Raw genomic sequence first — 22,286 nt, 5'->3', positions numbered from 1 at the left:
GTAACAAACACCAGCTGTAATTTCTCTTGATAAATCTTCATGGTCATCTTCAAATGATGAACCTGTTCTAAATAACTGCAAATGCAAAATTCAGGTGCAGGTACAACTGAAATAAATCAATAGCACAGGTATTCAAATGTTTTATCTAAAAGGGAAGAATGTTGTCTCATTCAGGTTAGATGAGCCTGCATGACAGTATGAACCCTGGAAAAGGAAAGCTTAAGAATATTACAAGCAATAATTCAAACACACACAAAATGAAGACACGACAATGAGCAGCTGTTAATGGAACGTTTATTTAAAAAAACAAAAAGTGGGGAAATGAAGGCATGTAAGGGAATTCAGACGTCACCCTCCAACTCAGGCTTCTGTTAAACAGTAACGCGTATACACAACCATTTACACCACCTGTACAAATATCTTTTACCTGCTAATTCATTTCTAAATAACTTAAATAATTTTCTATGTAAAAGTGCAAATCCTTACGCGTGCGACGTCTGTGAGCGAGACCATGGCAACAGAAAGGTGCTGTGAGTTCATTGGCTGTCACTAATTACTCATAAGGCATCACAAGCACGTTTTAACACTTAACAGTTTCCATAGCGACTACAGCAGACTGTACATAGATTCACACCTGCATAATACTCTTTAACTGTGACGCCTCGCACGTCTTCTCTCTTGTGAGTGTGGGAAAGAGTTGCGACACTTCTGTCCTCCGGCCTTGAAAGGAAATGGCCACATGTAAGCAGAAAGCGTTCAGTGGGACTAATGCTCAGAAATGCCAGAATTACAGCAGAACAACAGCGTCTTGTTTCCTGTCTGGTAGTGTTACATGATGATATTAAAACCTACGTTAGTGTTAAAATCACAGTAAGCAAAGGCTCCTCTGGACAGGATGAACCCACATATGGTCAGAGTCGCTGTAGTAGTACACAGGTTTCAGGCTTTGGTTGACCGTGTGTGTGTGTGTGTGTGTGTGTGTGTGTGTGTGTGTGTGTGTGAGAGAGAGAGAGAGTGAGAGAGTGTGGGTGTGTGGGGAGGGGGGGGGGTTGGCGATTCTTCACAGTCACAAGACAGTAGGCGTCAAACGTCGCCCAACGGTTAAAAATCGTTGATACTTCATTCGTCATTGTTCCCGCGATTGGCCGGGTGGGGAGGGGAAACTGGAGACCCCGGCTCGCGGTCTTGGGCCGTGCATGCGTCGGCGTCGACATGCAGGGGGGAGGGAGGGAGGGGGGTTATACGTTTGTAATAAAAATGGAGACACATATGACGAGCACGGAGTCCTTCTGTGTGTGTGTGTATATGTGTGTGTGAGAAACAGGAAGTAACTATGACTTCTGCTCAGCTCCTGCTGCAGACTGGGCCGTGCTCTCCGGTTTGAGGATCTGGTAGGTGATGAGGTACTCTGGGAAGGCCTGGTGGAGCAAAACGGAACTAGATTAGCTTCAAATGTTTTTACATTGATCAGCTAAAGAACCTTGTGTGTTTTGTATTCTGACTTTTTTTCACTTCATAATTGTCAAAAGTTGTCGTTGGTTACCTGCTCTCCTCTGTAGATGACGTACTCGGCGTAAGCCAGGCCGTTCACGCTGGGCCGCCCGATCACCGAGTGGTGTCCCGGGGGGGCGTGGGCCATCTTCATGGCGCTGAACTGAAGGAAGGATTTCCCGAGGGTCACCCGGCAGAACAGCATCTGCCTGAGAACGCACACGAGAAGACGAGTCAGAATCCCTCCAGCTGGCCAAATGCCGGATCAAAACCAAACAGATCGCTTTCACAACGGCAGTTACAGAATTATTGTGCGACTCACCTGTGGCACACGTAGCAGGATCGGTCTTTGTGCGTGGGGCAGCCGGTGCCTCCGCCGATACCGTAGACGTACTGATTGCTTTTGGAGGAATTCTCAGCGAAGTAGATTCCGGCTCCAAACATCCCTCCGATGTAGGCGTGTCGTTCATCAAAGCCTTTGTGGATGATGGCGTTGATGAACGGGGAGCCTGAGGGACGAAGTGAAGACAGAATGACTTAGGGCGAATAGGGCAAAGGTCTACTCTACTCTGAGTCAGACGAGACTGTGTGATTCTAAATCCTTCTTCTATCACAATTGCAAGCGTCAAGACAGAAATGTAAGAAACGACACAAACGAGACGGAGACAGCTTACCGTGGAACAGCATGCGCTCGTTGTGGTGATTGTGGTTCTCGTCAGCGATCTCCTTCTGCCGGTGAGTGTAACGCTCCCTCAGCTTCTTGTTTACCACTTTTTGGATCTGTGGGGCACAATAGGACTCAATTCAGCCACGACGAGCCAGGATGTGGGGGGCCCACGGTGAGGAAACAGAAGAACTGAGCTCAAACCTTTATGATGTTGTATCTGCTGAACACTCCGCCGGCGTTTCCTCCGTCTCTGTGCTCTCTAATGGTGCTCTGCATCTGAGAAACACACAACAAACACACACGTTTGATCATCCTGCCAGATGAAGTCATGGGGTGAAGCACACTGCAGAGCGGCAAGCCTGTCTCACCTCCTCCTCCACAGACTGGTACTCCTTGTCGTCCGGGGCGAGGTCGATGAGGATGGTGCCTTGGTTGGCACAATGGAATGTCAGGTACGGGTTGGTACCTGGAAAACACACCGACATCCTGACCCTCTCACAAATCTCTGCACAAAGTCCACCACTAGGTGAGGGTCGAGCTTCGTTTCCTCAGGACGTCTCCTTACCTTGCTGGCCACCCAGCAGCCTCTCCACGCCCTTTATCAGTTTGTGGCGATGGCCGTAGGCGTTAATGCCGATCTCCTTCAGCTCCTCGTGGCCCATATCAGCCAGCACATCCAGGGTGATCTGGAGGAGAAGGAGACGTTGAGACATTGACAAAGTCTTAACAGAGTGAGTGTGAGGGGGAGGAGTCTGACCTGTTCCCTCTCAAAGATGTCCCTGAGGTGCTCCAGGCCCAGGCTCTTCATGAACTGGCTGATGTTCATGTCCAACATGGCCACTACACAAAGACAGACAGCGTTTCACATTGTCAGATTATTTCAACTTGTCGAGTCACAACAAAGAAGTTTGAATCCCTTAAACCAACAAACTCACATTCTCCTTCCTTCCTGTCCGAACCTGTGGCTCCATCCGCAACTCCAGACGGCGGCATGGCAGCGGCGGCGGCCAACTCCGTGAGCGGGCCGGCCAGGTTGTCTATGCTGCTGGCGGCCGACAGGCAGGAGGGCGTGGAGGCGGGCGAGATGACCGAGGCGCTGACCACCGTGGCCTGTGGCTTGAAGCAGCTGGGCAGTGCGTCGGGCGGCATGGCGTCCATCAGCAGCGCGCGGATGTCGTCGGCCTGGATGGCAAAGAGAAACGAGATGAAAGAGGGTGGCGGGTCGAATTCCCACAGATCTGACGGGGTTTCTCACTCAGTCGATCTTGGACTGAGAGAGATGTTGGAGCTGTAACCAAGGAGGTTCCATGGTAACCAAGGAGGTTCCATGGTAACCAAGGAGGTTCCATGGTTACTGTAACCAAGGAGGTTCCATGGTTACAGCTTCATCTGTGGCGCAGTATAAATAGCGCAACCAGGAAACAACTCATCTGTCTCGGAGTGTGTTAGAGGAGCGGTTACCGTGGCAAGGTCCAGAGCGGTTTGTCCCTCTTGGTTCTTCATGGTGGGGTCGGCGCCGTGAGCCAGCAGCAGGGCACAGAGCTGAGTGCGGCCCTTCTGAGCCGCCTCGTGCAGCGGGGTGAACGCCCACTTGTCCGTCGCGTTCACACACGTGTTGTACTTGATCAGCAGGGCAGCGATGTCCACGTGCTGGGGGAGAGACAGTGGACACACACACACAAGACACACATCACTGAGCTGCACTTTGTAGAGGAAACTCGATTTTGGAAAACCTGTTTATGTTTGTGAGCTCGCTTGAGGTTGATTCATAGCGAGTCAATTAAAAAGTAACAGAACCTAGGAAGGTACTGACACTCGACACCATAATCCACTGTGGAGGCGTGAAGAACAAAGAAGGAATTTGATTAGCAAACCGTTTCCAGACACTTGCTGTGTGTTTGAGCTTTACAGTGAAAATGCAAAAATTCCCTGAGAGCTGTGAGACGATATGAGAGACAAAGTGCCGTGCCGTCTTACGAAACAACTGTAAAGAAGTCGAGCGAAAGGGAAGTGTGCGGCGGCGCTGGTGATGATGATCTGCAGAACCTGTGTTTGCTTGTTGTTGTTTGGTTGTGTGTGTTCTTGGTTAAATGACTTGTGGAAGCTGCACTGAGCTGGTGTCAGGTGTGTCACACGTGTGTGTGTGTGTGTTGCAGTGACTGACTGACCCCGTAGGAGGCGGCGTTGTGTAGCGGGATGAGGCCTCCTTTGTCCTGGGCGTTGACATCAGCTCCGTGCTCCAGCAGATACTCTGCCACCTCCAGGTTGTTGTAACCAGCTACAAAGATAGAAAAGGTGAAGTTTGCAGAACGTTTCACAGATAATTCATCTTATTTTAGAGAAGACATATAAGAATGGTGACTTCAGAGCAGAGGAGCAGCTAAGTACCTGCCAGGTGCAGCGGGGTGGAGTTCCTCCCCTGTGTGTCTCTGCAGTTGATGTTCTCAGGGGAGCAGAGCTTCTGCACTCGAGCCAGGCAGCCTTTCTTGGCGGCGTCCAGCAGGGCGGCGTCTCCCCTCAGCAGGTCCTGGATGTCCGTGTCTCCGTCCTTCACCATGTCCAGCGGCATGTTGCCATCGCGGTTCTTTTTGGACGGGTCGGCTCCGTGCTGTGGAGAGAGCGAGCAGGGCAGGTTAGGGTCACAGGTTTACGGGACATCAAGGCAACAACATCCTGCTTAGCATGTTGTGATATCTTAGCATGTTCTTGGCATTTAAGACTCGACTCCAACCTAAACCTGTAACCCCAGAGAGCTTCCCAACTCAACACTGACATAAACCAGAACCTGCACGTAGGCCACAACCTTTATATGACAGCATCTATTGCATCATAATCAGCCTGCAGAGTCAGGTAGAGATCCTTTTCATTCTGAGTCGAGTCGTTCCCTCACCTTGAGCAGCAGTTTGCAGATCTCGTATTTGCCTTTGGCCGCGGCTTCGTGAAGCGGCGTGAACTTCCACAGGTCGGCCACGTTGACCGAGGCGCCGTGCCGGACCAGCAGCTCGGCCACTTCGTAGTGACCGTAGGAGCAGGCGTTATGGAGAGGAACCAGACCCCTGTGGAGGAGACGCACACGTGAACATCCCCTCAGGCTCAAACTGCCTTGTGAGGCTGTCGGCGGCTGGACTCACCCCTTGTCTTTGGCGTGGACGTCGGCTCCGTGGTGCAGCAGGTACTCCACCACGGCCACTCGGTTGTAGCCGGCGGCAAAGTGCAGGGGGGTGGAGTGGCGTCCTTCCAGGTCGCGGCAGTTCACGTTCTGAGGCGTGCACAGTTGCTGCCGTGCAGAGGAGGAGACACATGACATCGTTGCTTATTTGGAGCAAACTCACAACACATCAGCGTCTTCAGTGACCCACTCTGCTCTGAACACAGACACCACTCACTTCTGAACGCACTGAAGTGGCTTTAGGCCGATAAGCTGATCTATTTACAACCACGATACAATCAGGTGAATTTAAAGGAAATTCCTCAAGAACCTACAAAGCCTGACACACACTTTATGATTCTATTAATACAGCAATGCATTATGGGATGAAACTAAGAAAACATTCAGGTGGATAACTTTGACATTATCCTGGGTCATGAGCCCAGAGAGCAGCGTGAGGAGAGGAGCTACCTGCACCGTGTCCAGGTCTCCTGCTTTGGCCGCCTCCAGGAATCTGTAATCCACGTCAGAGTTGCGTGTGGGAACATTTTCTACGGGGGAGACAAAAGGAAACGTCAAACTTCTGACAGGACAAAATAAGTGTTCAATCAGACGCCACACTGGAGAAACAGAGATGGATCGCTCTGACCTGCAGAGGCCAAAGCCAGCAGAGTAGCCCGCTAACTAAAGGAGCCAGAGATGGTTTTACCGTTGAGAATCTGCTGTATGGCCTCGTTGCCCATTTGCGCGGCGGTGAAGCCCTGCAGGGACACGATGGAGGGGTCGGCCCCGTAGCTCAGCAGCAGCTTGCAGGTCTGGATGTGGCCGGCCAGCGCCGCCCTGTGGAGAGCCGTCTGTCCGAGCGTGTCCGCGGCGTTTACCTGGAGTCAGAGAGGAGGAGGCGGGGTCATGATCATGTTTCCTCGTGTTTTACAGAAGAGAACACAAACAAACGAGGCGGACCTTGGCTCCGTGTTTCTGCAGCACCTCCAGGATGTCGTTGTGAGCCCGCTCAGCTGCGACGTGCAGGGGCGTCATGAAGCTGCAAGACACGGAGCAGGAGAGAGAGTGGCTGTTTACAACACGCCAGAGGGAACAAGCAGGCTTCTTCATCATCGCTCTTTAACTGAGTTACAGTTACTCAACACGTCAGGATTGTCAGTTAGGGAAGAATCTGCCCTTTGTCATTGATCATCTTAACCTTTGCTTTTCTTCTTCATTAAAAACATCAAACTATGGCTGACTGACTCACTCTTTGTTCTTCTCGTTGATGTTGGCTCCTTTACGCAGCAGCAGCTCCGTCACCTGCTTCCTCTTGGGGTGGGGCGAGGCCACGGCACAGTGCTGCGGGACAGACAGACGGGTTAGTCAACACGGATCTCAGAGAGTCGCTTGTGTTTTTAGCGAAGGTCAGACATGAAAATACAATGTTGGGACTCTGACACATCACCGTAATCCAACTTTATGCTGTACATGTGAAGCACGTATGAGTGTGAATATTAAAATGAGTTTCAGCTACTTTTACTGTATTGTTTCCACACAAAAAAGTTTGTTTGAAGTCTTTTAACATTTTTGGCCTGCATGTATTTGTTCCGTCATCATATTGCTCATCACTTCCTGTGTCTATGAAGGGTTAAATTCAGGACAGTAATTAATACAATGTAATATAATGTAATACAAACAAATAAATTATTTCCTCACTAATTTGGTTAATTAATTAGAGTTTGGGTTTATTTTCCAATTGAAAAAATGGTTTGTTTATTTTACTTGAAGGCTACTCTGGAGAACAGGTTTCAGTCCTGTGGTGCAGTTTGATCTTTCAGCCACTAGAGGGGGCAATATGAACACAGGCACCATAACTGCTACTGATCTGACTGCAGCCAATCAAAACCATGACGGGAGGGTGAGACAGGAGGATGAGACAGGAGGGTGAGACAGTTTGTGACTGGACATGAAGAGCAGCATCGAGGTCAGATCACTTTCAACTCCACAACTCAAGCTTTTAAGATCACAGAGCGTTTCTCCAAATGCAGAATGAAGACATTGTTATTGTCGCTCGATCATTGATTGACTGATTATCTGCTCGTCGCTCTGTGAGACTTGAAAGTGATCTTGCGCCGAGAAAGATCAGGAGAAAGAGTTTGTTCTGACCAGAGCCGTCTCATTGGTCTGAGGGTGTTTGAAGCTGATGATCTCCAGGGCCAGCGTCTTCTTCACTTTGGCCATGTCTGCCTCCCGGGCCGCCTGCAGCAGCGAGTGACCTTTGAACTCATCTGCACGTTGGGGGGAAAGGAGAAGAGATTTAAAGGTCTGACGTGTGTTGTGTGTGTTTATGTGTTGTGTGTGTCTAAGTGGCGAGCGCTTACAGGTGAGCCTCTCTTTGAGCTCTGGAGTGGGGGCCATGTCCACCGCGCTCTTGCTGTGGCAGTTCAGCAGGGTGGGGTCGGCGCCGTGGCTCAGCAGCAGCGAGCAGACCTCCACGCGGTTCTTGGACGCCGCCTCGTGGAGAGGAGTGAACTGCCAGAGGTCCATGGCGTTGACGCAGGCTCCATGCTGCACCATGGGACGAGACAACGCTGAGTCACTCTCACATGTTCACACACACACAACTCACTGCTGTTACTCACAAGTCACTGAAATCATAGAAGGCTGAATTAAATAGAAGGAGGAATGTCATTATTGATTGATTAATGCACCGATCTAAATGATTAGGGGTTATAATGTTTCCAAACAAACGGTCTGATCTATAGGCACCTTCACCTTCTGCCACAGTGTATTTGTCTTCACTGCATGAGCACCACTGACTGGGCTGGAGCCTCATATCGTCTAATGATCAGAAGCTTTCAGGTCTTACCTTCAGCAGGAGCTCTGTGACCTCAAAGTGTCCGTAGGAGCAGGCGTTGTGGAGAGGAACCAGGCCCCTGCACAAACAGGACAGTCATGTTAGTATCAGAGGGATTCAGGGCTCACGTCCTCATCGGTCCGTGTCGGCGGCGTGACCTCTCACCCCTTGTCCTTGGCGTGAACGTCGGCTCCGTGCTGCAGGAGGAGCTGAACGATGCGGACTCGGTTGTAGCCGGCGGCCAGGTGAAGGGGCGTGGACTGAAAGAGAGGGCGGGCGTTAGGAGAGGAGCCGCACGGACGGTTTAGCGTGCGCTGCCGCCGACGGCCGCGGGAGCAAGCGGCTGATTAGCGCCAGAAGCGATGAGGCTACAGCGAGCTATGCTGAGTGAGAGGCAGTCGGGGGGCGAACACGGTGATGCAAAGGTCACTGAAGCCACAAAAACTAAAAAAAAATCCTCATCTGCTGTCGTTACTGCGCCTGACCTGAGCGAGCGACGAGTTAACGGGCGACATCGTCAAGACGCCTCTACCTCAACTACCACCTGACAAGGTCGGCGCAGTCAAAACTACATCCTCTTCCTGTCTGCTGGAGTCAGATTGACACGGCACCATGGCGGGACAGAGAGGACGCACTGGCGAAACCCACAGCGTGTTAATTTCCATATGCAGGGAAGCTACGATCAGCAAGCTGCAGCAAAGGCCTCAGTGCTCTTCATCCAACAACACCCGTCTGACTCCACCGGGAGCCCGCGCAGGAAGCGCGAGCGTGCTCCTAAGGCGGGATGGCGGCGGCAAAACCCCACTGTAACGTGGGGAGAGTGTGCATCTTCGTCTAGTGAATCTCATCGCGTTTCACCAACGGGAAGGAAAGGCACAGAGTCACTACAGCAAACGCTTATCTTTAATCGCAGCTCAGCCAAATACTCTGAGTCATCGTCCCGACACATCTGGTGAATCGCAACGATATTCTGGCTCAAGACGAGCTTGTTGGTCCAAATGTTGTTATTGCATACGGGAGCGCGCAACTCCTTTGAATTTGAGGGTTCAGGAGGTCAGCCGGCACTTTGGATGAAGAATACTGAGGTAAACAAATACATTCATTTTCATTTCAGCCGAGGAAAATACTTGTTAGTCTAAGCAAAGCTGCAAACTCCAGCAGCGTTATCAGACTGCCGTCCGAAAAGGAGTGCCCCTCGGGTCAAAGGTCACAAAAACATTCATTGCCATTTACTCATGCAGTGTCTAAAAACAAGAAAAAAAGAAAAAGCTGAGAGGGCAGAATTTTAACGAACGAGCCAACAAGTCTGACGAGACAACGGAGTCGCGGTGACGTCATTCAGCGATGGATAACACAAAGCAGATTCCTTACCATGGAGATTAGCATAGCAACAGAATGAGAGGTGAGATGGGTCGTGCCATTCATTAATGCATACCAAATTTCAAATAGTGACTAAAGCCGAGGGCGCGAAACAAAGACGGAAGCTCGCCTCCCACTGGTGTCCTCATCTGTGGCCTAAGCTTCATTCCTTCCTTCTAGTTCTTCTAAATGCAATTTTTTTACTGACCAAGATGAAATTAGTCCAGAGCACTAAAAGTTTGGTGCCGACAAAGAGCTGCAAATCATCTGAATTTAAGCACGAAATGTAATGACATCATGGGGGGGCGTGTCTTAGTCATGGGCACGCTGTGTCGTATGTAGACTTAAAGCAGAGGCCGACCGCACAAAGCGGGAACAGCACGACACAAGAACTGATGAAGAAGAGTGAGAGGACAGAGAGTGGAGACGTCTGAGGGTCCACATGTAAAGACGTGGAGCAAAGGGAGCTGTGCAGCAGAGGAGCTGGTGCAGAACAGAAGAGGAGATGTAGAGGACATATTGGGTCCAGGGCCTTTAGTTACTATGGTAACTCCAGTTCCTCATGTTGAGCTGCTTTGTCTGAATGCTCTTAGTAGATCATGATGTCAGCTCGTTTCTCTATTAGAGACCAAACATCTGACACATCTGAGCTGGGAGATGGCGGAGAGCTCCTCCATGTTTACTGCCCAACTTCATCACTAAACTTGGTCAGTAACATGATTTCATGCTTTTAGTGGCGTCAGGTTTGCACGGGGACATGGACAGCGGGACAGAAACGTCTTCACGTGTGCACAGGGAGACGAGCTTCTGTTTGGCAGCGTGCGCTCGGCTTTAAGGTGGACACGATTTTCACAGACAAACATTCAAGAATCCCTGGACAAAATGCAGCGGGCGCAGGCCTTCAGGCATGCATGAGTGATCGCCCAAACCAGGAAAAATCACACACGGACGCGAGCGACTGCAAGCTGGAGGAAGGAGTGTGGATGAGTGTGCGGAGGACAGACGCTGAGAAAGCAGGCAGCGAACATTTTTGGCTCCTCTCCAAATCCATTCCAAGATGAAAGACACCAATTGAACACACACCGTCACATGACATCCACCCACACACACACACACACACTACACACACACACTGAGGAGCATTTGTGTATGATACATAAGTGACTTGAACACCCAGGTCCATAATGTGCAATTAACAAGTGACAGCCAGCTTATTGGTCAAACAAAAATAATGAATAAAAAAATCAAAAAATCACAGTAGTGCATCAATCAAGTGGCCGTTATCAAGTTCGACTTACCAGCATTTTTTGGGATGTTGACTGATCGACAAATGTTGCCAGAGTCACACGGAAAACAAAATGAAACAAAAATTACAAAATGACAGTTTATCTTTGCACAAGCACACAAGAACTACTGTGTGAAATCAAACATGGCACCACAGTCGGTAAACAGCTCGGGGCCAGTGCGACCCGATCGTGCTGCTCACAGGTTCAAATCCCACGGCAGCGCTGCAAAGTGGGTGAGCTGCAGAAAAGGCTTCCTGTAGCTCCCACATGAGAACATGGACACGCAGAATATACAAGCAGAGAGGAGAGGAGGAGAGAGAGAGAGGGCGCTTTGAAGGAGGAGGAGGAGGACATGTGAGCAGGACCCTCAGCTGGGACACGCCCATCATCTACTCTGTACTTAATACGACTCATTATTGGAGGATAAAGTAGCCCGACCTGTAAGACGTACAGGCAGAGGAACACAGGGGGAGGGGAGAACTCAGCAGAACTTTCTGCCATTACACGACACAACTAACTGAAAATACAGAGAATACTGACGATAAAACATAACTCAGTCAGACCAAGGGGGAGAGAGGGAGATACAGAGAGAGAGAGAGAGACAGAGAGAGAGCAGAGAGTGTATACGTGTTTCAGACATCATAAGTGAGCAGAGCTGAAGCAGAAACCTCTACAGCTGAGACTGACAGAGGAACTCCAGCTGAGACCGAGCTCAGATGTTAATTCCCTGAAAATCAATACATTTAGTTAAACGGAGGGAAAATCACTTTTAGTAGCAAACATCTGATATAAAACAAACTCGTCTGTAGTTTAGAGTTTGGCATCAATCACACGGGACCTTCTGAGGTTTGTGGTTGAATCAGTAGATGAATAGATCAGTGAGTAGGTTTGGACTCCTGCACGCCTCCACAAAGTGATCTGTGTGGTCGCTTTGGCGACGGATACAAAGTAACTGTCTGGTAACTGCAGCTCTACTGAACACTGAGTCGTACAGGCGGACGCAGGTGGATCACTGCTCACTGAACATGTCTCTCCTCATGTCTCTGATCACGTCTCTCCTCCACTCAAAGCAGCTCTCACTCCTCTAAATCCTCTTCCCAATGCATTAACACCCTGATCCACCCCACAATGTGTCAGCTGGGCTTATTCCTCTGCATTGACACTCTGATGCCAGGCGCCACGTCGGTGCGGGTCGACGTCTTACCTTCCGGCCGTCGCTGGCGTGGCAGTTGACGTTTAACGGAGTCAGCAGCGCCATCAGCTTCTCCTCGTTTCCACTCCTGTCGTGAGGCAGAACAGAAGAGGAGCTCATCGAGTTTCCTTCAACAGTACAGCCGAGTGGAATCTTTATTAAGTCCAGATGGAGCTCAAAGACAGACGCTGTCTAGTCTAACGGTGGCTTCTGCTTTAAGGAGAATTCAAATCATATTGTTATCGCATTTTGGCAACATGCAATGACCGAACCTGAAGAAGCTCCTGTTTATTTAAATATATAATACTGGGACAGTGGCTTGACTGTGTGTTGGCACTGTGCCTGCAGTGTTCCGGGTGTCACGGTGACGCTACAGCTCCCCTGCAGAGGCTCAGAGGAAGTCGCCTATGACATGCAGCGTTTGTTCTGCTGGGCTGAACGCCGAGACTAAACACTGCATCACCAGCACTTAAGTGTGTCTGCCAAAGCAGGTGCGGCGTCTCCAACAAACACACACACAAACCTGAGGACAGACGTTTGCCGAAGAGTCCTGCCAGTTGTGAAAGATGTAATAACCTATCCGTACATTTGTACCGAGGCCACAGGAATGTTGAACGTGTGTGTGTGTGTGTGTGTGTGTGTGTGTGTGTGTGTGTGTGTGTGTGTGTGAGAGCCGTCAGAGTGACACCCACCGTGCAGCTTCCAGGAGCTCGTCCTTTTTGTATTCACCTGGAGAGAGACAGAACATTCAGATCAGCCCAACGCCAACAACACAGAACAACAGATGAGTCGGTCATATTTTGCATTTTTGTCAGAAAAAGAGAGGAAGAAAGAGAGAGAGGGGGAGGGGGAGACCAATCTGTCCAGACCATGCAGACATTTACACTGAATATGATCTGGATCATAGGAAGGCAGTCAGGTGCTCTGAGTGTAAATATGTTCCACCTCTTTCCCATTATGACAGCTTGACTTCAGGTGTTAAATGTGTAACATGTGAGGCAGAGAGGGCGATGCTGGCAGAGACTGACCAGTGAGCACAGCTTTGGCAGATGGGTCGGCCAGATCCAGGGCAGATTTGCCATCGGTGTTGCGGATGTTGGGATCGGCGCCATGTTGGAGCAACACTAATGGACAGAAGGGATGTGTGGTGAGAGGAAGGAATGCTAGGAATGATTTAGAGATAAGTGAAGAATTCTGTAACATTTTTTAACAACAGAAATCAAGTTGGCTTGTTATATCTATAGATTCTATGATTTAAAGTGCACATTTTAGCACCGTAAACAGCAGAAGATCCATCCAGTACACCGAGACATTGATCATCGGGCCTCATTGGAGTCTTACCAATGCACACGTCTATCTTGCCCTTGATGGCGGCCTCGTGTAAAGGTGTGTAGTTCCAGTTGTCCCTGGCGTTGGGGTCTGCGCCCTGACACAGCAGCAGGCTGACCACCTCAGCGTGGCCGAAGGAGCAGGCGTTGTGCAGGGGAATGAGCCCGCCGTCGTCCCGGGCGTGAACATTAGCTCCTGTCTGCAGCAGGTGCTCCACCACATCTTTCCTGCCAAACCCTGAGGAGCACCATGATTCATTTAGGCAAGCACAACTCACTCAAGGATACACTACATAATAATGACTGAGACACACGGGTTCATAACAAAAAATAAAACACCAAAGATTTTAACTAGATGACTTAGATAGATATACTTAGTTTTGGTCCCTCTGTGTAACACTGCTTATGTGATTTAAAGGAATTCACTGTTTGGTTTGGTCCTCTCTAATTTACCACATAATACATCCATAAATGATGAGGCTGTGGTCAAAGTTATTCCGTTACCTCGACAGAATGATGTCATTGTTTTGGAAAAGCAATAAACCCACTTTAGATGTCTGCTTCCATTGAAAACAACCGAATGAAAAATGCCAACGCACTAAACAACACGGCAGGAAAAGACGTAAACATTAGCCAGCGAGCTAGTTAGCAGTTAGCTACAAACAAATGCAGCTGTGTGGTCGTTTAGCTTAGCTTTAGCTCGGTCCGACGTTAGCTTAGCTATAGCACAACCCACCCGCAGCGAAATGAAGGGGGGTAGACTTTCGGCCAGCCATGTCCTTCGCGTTCACGTTGACAGAGTCGACGAGTCGCTTTACTCGGGAAACATCTCCGTTGCGACACGCCTCGAACAACTCCCTGAAAGCCCCGCCGATGCCGCTGCTCCCGTCCGCGGGGCTCGCTGCTCCGGAGCCCGGGCTGGAAACGCTGCTGCCCCCGCCAGAGGTTGTCGTGGTGGAGCTCGCGCTGCTCGCCAGCACCGGGGCTGGCAGGTCCGGAGAGGCCGGAGCCGCCTCGAGCCCCCCGCTGCACTCCCTCTCGCTCTCCGGTGGCACGACAGCCGAGGTCAGCAGAGCCATCGGCGGAGAGGCCGGGGGTGCAGCCGAAATGGAGCCGTTTCTAGGCGGAGAGTGTAAAGTGTTCTGCTGTTGTTGCTGCTGCGAGGAGCGACGAGACACCGCCATTACCGCAGCTCTCAGGCAACAATAAAAACTGCTCCCCGTTTCCGGTGAAAGCGGTCGCGTTTCCTGTCAGCTGGAGAAAACATTTCACCCTGAGCCAGAATTAATCAACACACGAACAGAAACAAAAGGGCTCATAAGAAGAACCTCTTCCGAGCAAAACCATCCAGTATTGCAGCAAGAAGCGAAATTTGGTGGTGAAAGTGAGTCATGGAGAAAAGGAGGAACCTGAGGCTAACATCACAGATTAGACAAACCACAGGAGTGCTCTGCAAAGACAAGAAAAATGCTCTAAAACACATAACAAAGAAAAGGAGAAGCCTGGGAGTCAAATCAGCTATATTTCTATAGCCCAATATCACATACAATGTCCCAACGGTCTTTACAGGCCCACATCAGGAACATGAAGGAGATTCCTTCTGATACCAAATCGTCTCTCTACTCTGTAAAGTTTGGCCTTCCACAGGGTTCTGTATTGGGTGCAATACTCCTTTCGATTTGCATGCTTCCATTTGGAGACCTTATTTGTAGCTTGAGCACTCAGCTATATGTCCCCTTTAACCCAAACAATCTTTCAGTTCTCTCCAACATGGAGTCCTGCCTTCTCACTGTTCAAGGCTGGATGACACAGACGTTTATGTTCCTGAATGTCGACAAATCTGCAATGCTAATCTAGAGAATAGAGCTCAGAATAAACCGTTCCTTAGCATGGCAGTGCTGAGACATTAGTTGCAAGCATTCATTACTTCAAGACTGGACAACTGTATTATTCTCTTCTCCAACTTGAGCTCCATTGTGCTGAAGAATTGTAGCTTGTTCAAAACACGGCAGCATGCATTATTTTTTTTGCAATTTCTTTTTATTGAAGCAAACATTGTACATAACTAAAACCCACAAATTATAAGAACACATTGCTCCAGTCCCAGCTTCTCTACATTGGCTTCATATCAACTGAAAATCCAGCAGATTCATTCGTCCTGTAAACATGAATACATTCTGAACATTACAACCAAGACCAGGTCAACATTGTTTTCATCTTATTCTTTATTAACTTAACAGTTTGACAAATTAAAGATTTACTCTAACAAGAGCAATTAATGCATTTCACCCAACAGTTTGATAACAGTTGTCCAGCTGTCAGTCTGACAGTGCTCCAGCTCAGAGGTAGAAGAGCGTGTCGGACAGCTGGATGGCCGGCTCGCAGTGCAGGTACATGCCGGTCAGGTAGGCCAGTTTGTGGGCATACTTGCAGGGCGCGGGGACGCGGATGGTGCCGGCCCAGTTCCAGTACAGATGGCACATCTTGTAGGTCAGCCTGGTGTGATGGAAGTCGAGGGGACAAAACACTTTGAGCCAAACATCACGTGAGCTTTTATTCATTTCTGTGTAATTCATTTAATTAAAAATTTACTTTGCGGCACAAAGTTTTGTTGTTTTTGTTTTTCTTTCACACTGGCATTCCTTCGCCAACCAGCTAGAATATTTGGATAAGATAACTTGACAGAAAACCCACAATCCTTTGCTGCTCAGAGCAGGAAGTTACCTCTGCAGGTGGTCCGGCATGAGGTTTGCAGTGTTGTACAAACAAATGTAATGAGTGGGAAGCCCACAGCCGTGGCGAACGTGATGAGCCATCAGGTAGAAATCCACACTGAAAACAAAAGAGATCATTTGAGTGTGAGACGATGACTCTAACAGCACAAAGGGCTCAGTTTGTGGAGTAGATTTACTGGGACTAACTGTTCTGTCCGGGTGAGCGTGTGATCCAGAACCGTCCCGGGTGGAGGGGTGCCGAACTTGTCGCCGCACAAGGAGTAGAGGGTGGTGCTGATGCGCTTTTGAACCACAAAGAAGACTAGCTTGGGCTCGTAGTCGGGGAACGTTTTAAAACAGGTGAGCAGCTGCGGGATCTCGTACAGTTCCACGTACTTCAGCTGGCCGTCAGACACGCCGTCCCGGTACACAACGATCTTCTCTGGCAAGTTGTGGTTCACCTGGAGAGGAAACCACAAGCAACCTTCATGACTATGGCGTGACCACATAAGGGTGGAGTCACTTGCTTGAACGTAGTGATGCGATTACCTCGTAGTACTTCTTCAGTGCAGTCAGTAAGCAGACGCGGAAGCCGTCGATCAATTCCTCGTTTGTTGTCTGGAAAGTCACCCTGGAGTACCAGCGGGTCAGCGAGCTGGAGAACAAATACTGTTTGTTTACATTCAGCCGTCACAACTGGCAGAACTTAATGTTGGTATGGGTTTGTAACGTTGACGTTTCTCTGCTCTGTCCAGACTGAAAATGTATCGATCCCATGTCATCACTGCTGCAGACTTCAGAGTTATTGACCGGGAACGACAAAGACAGACCGGACCCAAATTTAACCTGTAAGAATAGAAAGACTTCTACCTGTTGATGCTGGCGACAAAGCCCATGACCGAGCGATTCCTCTTGCTGGTGTCGTGGTAGACGTCGACCCCGACCACCATCAGGTGTTTCTGCAGGAGCCAAGCACAGGTTCACTTTGATCGAATGTGACTGCAGTGATCTGACCAGAATGGCAGAACAGACGAGTCTTAGATTGGATTCTTGCAGAATAAAGAGGACGTATGTCAACATGTTGCACTTCCGCCCCAGATAACACTCAACGACCCCAACATTTACATTTGTAACCTATTTGTAATCGTCTATGTAGCCAGTGTGATGGCCCATAATCCAGTCTGAGCGTTCAGGGGGTCCTGAGGTTGGATTAAGTGAATTTTCTTGCCAATCTTGGGATCAAAGGGGAGGAAATGCAGTTAAGTCTATAGTAAAGGGCTGAATCTGCCACAGAGGCAAGAAGACCAGAGGTTATGGGAGAGGAAACACAGGTCAGGTCACCAAACTGACCACAGTGGACCTGCTGCCTGGAGGGAGGGAAGGTACCACACAACACACACATTCAAGCATGTGTTGGATTGATGTAAGATTCAGTGTGAAGCTCATTCGTTCCCAGGAGCAGTTAACAGTGACAGTGGATGTTGTTGTGAGGAGAGAAACTCGCCAGCGGGATGTTGACCGTCCACAGCTCGCCCCCCAGTTTGCTGTTCATCTGCAGGAGGATCTTCTGTACGATGACCCTCAACTTAGGTGACTGCGCAATCGTCCGGACGTTGATGGCCTGCAAGCGCCCAAACATTCAGCCGGAGTTCAAAAGGTGCTCACGCAAAAACGGCCAGACAGACAGACAGATAGACAGACAGACAACCACCAGATCCTGTCCAGCTCCACACATACACACATCACAGACAATAAGATCAAGGAGCTGGAATAACCTCATAACCCTGAATCTGCATGAAAAGGAAGACCTGCCTCTTTAGATGACGTCATTGGTTAAATTCAGATCACAATAATGCAACATGCTGATATTGTGTCAACGTTGTGGCAGTGAAGCCCTCAGACGGACCTGTGAGGGCACGGGGCTCCCCACGCAGCAGAGCTTCTTCACGGTGCTGTACAGGTCGTCTCTGTTTCCCACCATGATGTAAACGACCAGCTGCACCTGAGGCTGCAAACCAAACAACAACGTTTACATTCACTTCAGCCCCATTAAGTCCTGAAACACGTACCAGCATCTGGACTGAGGGAGCTCAGGGAAACAGGGGCATAGAGGATAGATGACAGGGAGAAGAAGTGGTGATTGCAGTTTCATCCACATCCTGTTTCAAATGTTTTCAGCTGCTCGGCCTTGGAGGAGGTTTGTGCTCTGCCGGTGTTTGACTGCAGCTGTATGATATTTTAGGGGGGGCCATTCTGTCAGTTGTTATTTTAAGCTCTGGCCTCTGTGTGAGTCATGTTTGTGTATAAATGATTGATGGGCACTCCAGAGATGAGAGAGGAGTGAAGACACCATGAAGCTAAATCACTTTCACCGCAGCTCAATTTATTATTAAGACTCAAACTTCAGGGGAGTTCAGATAAAGAGGAGAGAAGTCGCTGGAGTGGAAGGATGAAGAGGATCCAGTCATACCTGCGAGGAGAGCAGAGATTGGATGTTCTTCACGTAGGTCTCTGTGCGCTCGTCCTTCAGCTGCACGCGGAGCGGACGCTGCATCTGCATGCCGATGGGCCCGGACACCTTCCTGAAGATGGAGATCAGCTCCTCCACCTCTTCGGAGCAGCGGCTTGGGTAGAAAACCGCCCAGATGTTCAAGGGGATCTGAGAGGAAGGAGATGAGTGAAGACGGCGGAAAAACTGCCAGCAGCGCGGCAGGAAGTCTCGCCAGGCGGCAGCTATCTGTCCTTCTACACACTCGCCGTCACTCACGTTGCAGATGGACGCGTCCCTGATGACCTCTCTGGACCAGGACACGTCGGCGCCCGTGCTGAAGGAGGCGGTCTGCATGTAGATCGTCTCATGCGGCAGAGCTCGACATTTGGTCTGCAACAACACAGACAGGAAACAGGTTGGGACATTTACACATCAACACTTGAAGACGGCGTCACAGCATCGTCTCCTCACCACCAGGATGTCCCCGTCGATGTGCAGACCCCACCGGTCCAGCTCCTTGGCAGCCTCCGGGTTGGAGCTGATCTTCTTCAGCAGCTGCCTGATGCTGTCGGCGTGCTTGTCGCTGCCCACCCTCATGTGTGACGTCAGTTCCTACACGGCCACAGGACAGAACGTCTGTCCTCTAAATAACAAGGGGAAGCCGGGGTCGGTCTGGATTGACAAGCAGCACAAGCAGCACCAACACACACACACACACACACACACACACACACACACACACACACACACACACACACACACACACACACACACACACACACACACACACACACACACACACACACACACACACACACACACACACACACACACACACACACACACACACACACACACACACACACACAGCTTCTACCTTGAGGACACAACAGTGGCAAACCTGATTACCTTCATGGCCCGGGGGTCCTTCCTCAGCCTATCAGGGATGCCCGTTATGAAGGAGAGCTCTGGCACCAGGAGGAGCGTCCCCACTTTCACCTCCTGCAACGCATCATTGTGAGGGGAGTCCAGCTGCTGAACATCTCAACATGAAACTCATCTGATTCCATTTAAGCAGCAATAAGCTAGAAGTAAGTGTGAGTGTGTGAGTGTGTGTGTGTGTGAGACATTTCTCACTGCAGCCACAGGGGGGCAGTGTGATGTCACGTTTCAGCGTCCACCAGATGTGAAAACAACAGGAGGAGTTTGTTTCCACAGACCAGCGAGTCCTGAACACCGATCCACTCTGCTGCCGTGTGTTTGTGTGTGTCGGCGTCTCACCTTCCTCCCCAGTCTGGGCTTCTCCTTCGGGCGATGGACGAGCATCGGCTGGTCCATCTCCTTCAGCTCGATCCCGTAGTTCTTCCTGCGAGGACGTAAGAGAGGACGAGCAGCGACCGACAACATAACATAACCACAGCTTCACCTTCTGACCTCAGAGGCTCCATCACCTCCATCTAGAGCTTCTGACTTAAATGAATAATGAAGCCTTTGAAGTTCTGTACGTTCTAACTCACCAACGTGATCCTCACACAGATTTCCCAGCATTCCCAGTTTCCATCCGGCTCTTAACAAAGATCATTTTCACTCCATCTTACTTGTAGTATTCCACAAAGGACGTAGTCGTGCCGTCCGTCAGAGTGAAGGTGTCTTTGGGCGACTTGTTCCACTCGATGTCGTCGACTCGGTAGGTGAGGTTGTTGTAGCGTGTGATGACGATGCTGCCGATCAGCTCCTTGGTACACTCCTCCTGCATCCGCTCCCTGCTGTGCCGGTACATCTCCTTCCTGTGGAAGACGAGACAGCAAACACCCCGACAAGTCCACCAGATTACAGGGAAGTAGGGGGGGAATTCACATCTGAACTACATCAACCACGGTAAGAACAAAATCTATATTCTTCTTCTACTATCTGTCCTCACGACGCCCTGCATGTTTATCTGGACTACATTCTCTTAGCTACTTCACATTAAGGCACGACATCACACGAGCTGCAGACTGATGAGAGAAGGACCCGGAAGTTACTATAGGATAGAGATCCATGACAACATGCAGAGGGTTCAGGGGAATTTCCCAAACATCTACTTCCTTGTTGTGGATGACATGAATCCAACAAATGTCCTGAAAAGACAAAACAACCAAACGGAGGGGGGAACTCACATGAGGTCCAGCACAGAGTTGTTGTGCAGGACTTTGTGGGTCAGGTCCACACACAGGTACAGGCCTCCGTCCGTGCGCTTGATGGTGGCGTCGTATCCGGGCCACGTCTGCATCCTGAGAGAAGAGAGTCAGCGTCACCGAGGGAACCCGGTCGCCGTCACGCGGACGAGGAGAGAACGTACAGCGGTGCTCACCGATGTTTCCCCACAATCAACGCCCTCTGAGGGTCGTAATGGTTTCGCCCGACCTGCTTCAGCCCGATGATCTTCATGACCCTGTGAACCGGGATCAGCGTCATGACGTCACTTTAGCTTCACACACCAACACCGCGCTCACACGTCGTCTCTACACGTGTTCACCAGGCGACCTGAACGTGTCACACACCTTCTGAGCACCGTGTTGTAGAACGGGATGCACAGGTTAGAGCTGGGCGGCAAGATCTTCGTCATCTGGATTTTGATTTGCACTTCCTGATCGTCCGTCTTCCTCAAACTCTTCAAGGTGACTGCCTGAAAAACACACACACACACACACACAAACACACAGTCACTGAGTGCCGTCTCATCTTCATCGCGATGATGAAGACACTTGCCTCTCTCAGGTCAATGGGCAGGTAAAGTATGGAGCCGTCGAACGCCATCACGTCCCCGATGTCAGAGCGATGTTCCTTCATCATGCCGAAACGCATGGCCATGGCTTCCATGTTTGGCCTGTAGGACATCAGACATGACGTGTTCTCACTTCAGCTTTACATGATTTGGATTGGAAAACATTCTTGCTACACTTTCTAAACTATCAGTGGGAATTTTATTTGTTATTCTGCAACAATTCCAGGCCTGATGCTGCCTTTTCTGGTAGTGTGTGAACCCTGACAAACCCAAACATCCAATGTAATTCACAGCCGTCGGCCTGGTAACACTCCTGTGGCGGCGAAGCTTGAGGAGCGCTGAGGGAGGAAAAGAAGCGAGGTCTTGCTCACGTGTAGGTGACGTGGTACTGGTACACCGCCTGGTTCCTGCAGCGGATGGGGATGTGGTTGGAGCCGATCTCCATGGCGACGCCTTTAGTTCCGGCCTTCAGCAGCGGCTCACTGACCACAACACAACACAGACATGTGACGTCCATGAAGCAGGACAGCAGCTTGAGCAGCGACGAGGCAGAAATACTCACTGAGCCGCCTCCATCTTCAGCTCCGCCATCACCAGAGCTGGACCAGGAAGCTGCAGGGCGTCTTTATGAGGGAACACACACACACACACACACACATGGAGCAGATCATAACCACTCCATCTGGCTGCCCTGACTACCAACATTCATACCTGGGGAGGAGCTCTGGTGGTGTAGCAGCGCTGTAGCTCCAGAGGTTGGGAGTCCTCTTCCTCCTCCTCCTCCTCCCTGAGGTATCACCGCTCTCCCAACCCCCACCGGCGTCTGAGCAGGTAAACCTCGGCCCAGGAAGCTGAGGCAAATCGGACGCAGTTGTTTTTTTACACAATCATCAGTTATGCATCCAGTGCAGAGAGCAGAGGTGTGTGTGTGTGTGTGTGTGTGTGTGTGTGTGTGTGTGTGTGTGTGTGTGTCAGCGCCTCCTTGCCTGCTGCCTCGGCCC

The 22,286-nt window shown here is 50.2% G+C and overlaps 2 protein-coding genes across 2 annotated transcripts; both read right to left on the bottom strand.

Moving 5' to 3' along the window:
• Window positions 1-277: 277 nt before the first annotated feature.
• LOC142996521 (poly [ADP-ribose] polymerase tankyrase-1) lies at window positions 278-14,520 on the bottom strand. The gene is made up of 28 exons (XM_076147467.1): window positions 14,050-14,520; window positions 13,327-13,551; window positions 13,014-13,109; window positions 12,678-12,714; window positions 11,998-12,073; window positions 10,806-10,826; window positions 8,314-8,408; window positions 8,161-8,227; window positions 7,673-7,859; window positions 7,458-7,579; window positions 6,559-6,650; window positions 6,270-6,348; window positions 6,016-6,187; window positions 5,778-5,857; window positions 5,290-5,435; window positions 5,049-5,214; window positions 4,547-4,766; window positions 4,327-4,436; window positions 3,620-3,808; window positions 3,094-3,340; window positions 2,916-2,998; window positions 2,724-2,844; window positions 2,527-2,624; window positions 2,360-2,434; window positions 2,166-2,271; window positions 1,814-2,000; window positions 1,544-1,700; window positions 278-1,418 (listed from the first exon to the last, which is right to left on the bottom strand). The coding sequence occupies exons 1-28, from the start codon at window positions 14,495-14,497 to the stop codon at window positions 1,332-1,334; spliced, it is 3,789 nt and encodes a 1,262-aa protein (XP_076003582.1). The 5' UTR covers window positions 14,498-14,520; the 3' UTR covers window positions 278-1,331.
• Window positions 14,521-15,652: 1,132 nt separating this feature from the next.
• piwil2 (piwi-like RNA-mediated gene silencing 2) lies at window positions 15,653-21,925 on the bottom strand. The gene is made up of 19 exons (XM_076147468.1): window positions 21,848-21,925; window positions 21,657-21,767; window positions 21,266-21,387; window positions 21,062-21,182; window positions 20,872-20,952; window positions 20,678-20,791; window positions 20,117-20,305; window positions 19,800-19,884; window positions 19,428-19,520; window positions 18,990-19,130; window positions 18,795-18,908; window positions 18,498-18,686; window positions 17,934-18,035; window positions 17,532-17,648; window positions 16,898-16,986; window positions 16,577-16,682; window positions 16,235-16,488; window positions 16,038-16,145; window positions 15,653-15,809 (listed from the first exon to the last, which is right to left on the bottom strand). The coding sequence occupies exons 1-19, from the start codon at window positions 21,874-21,876 to the stop codon at window positions 15,653-15,655; spliced, it is 2,322 nt and encodes a 773-aa protein (XP_076003583.1). The 5' UTR covers window positions 21,877-21,925.
• Window positions 21,926-22,286: the final 361 nt, after the last annotated feature.

Source organism: Genypterus blacodes, unplaced genomic scaffold (assembly GCF_046128005.1).
Source record: "Genypterus blacodes isolate CSIRO-AG114 ecotype Tasmania unplaced genomic scaffold, CSIRO-AGI_Gbla_v1 ptg000038l_1, whole genome shotgun sequence".
NCBI lineage: Eukaryota > Metazoa > Chordata > Actinopteri > Ophidiiformes > Ophidiidae > Genypterus > Genypterus blacodes.
This window is presented reverse-complemented; position numbering and strand designations above follow the sequence as displayed.

What these genes read in the sequence shown, in the direction of transcription:
- LOC142996521 (XM_076147467.1), bottom strand. Translation starts at nt 14,497, where the DNA reads ATGGCGGTGTCTCGTCGCTCCTCGCAGCAGCAACAACAGCAGAACACT. An exon ending in TGCAGAAACACGGAGCCAAG is followed by an intron (nt 6,188 to 6,269) that starts GTCCGCCTCGTT and finishes CTCTGACTCCAG; the next exon opens with GTAAACGCCGCGGACACGCT. An exon ending in ACATCTTTGAGAGGGAACAG is followed by an intron (nt 2,845 to 2,915) that starts GTCAGACTCCTC and finishes CTTCTCCTCCAG; the next exon opens with ATCACCCTGGATGTGCTGGC.
- piwil2 (XM_076147468.1), bottom strand. Translation starts at nt 21,876, where the DNA reads ATGGCGGAGCTGAAGATGGAGGCGGCTCA. An exon ending in CTGAAGATGGAGGCGGCTCA is followed by an intron (nt 21,768 to 21,847) that starts GTGAGTATTTCT and finishes TGTTGTGGTCAG; the next exon opens with TGAGCCGCTGCTGAAGGCCG. An exon ending in AGCCCAGACTGGGGAGGAAG is followed by an intron (nt 19,521 to 19,799) that starts GTGAGACGCCGA and finishes GATGCGTTGCAG; the next exon opens with GAGGTGAAAGTGGGGACGCT.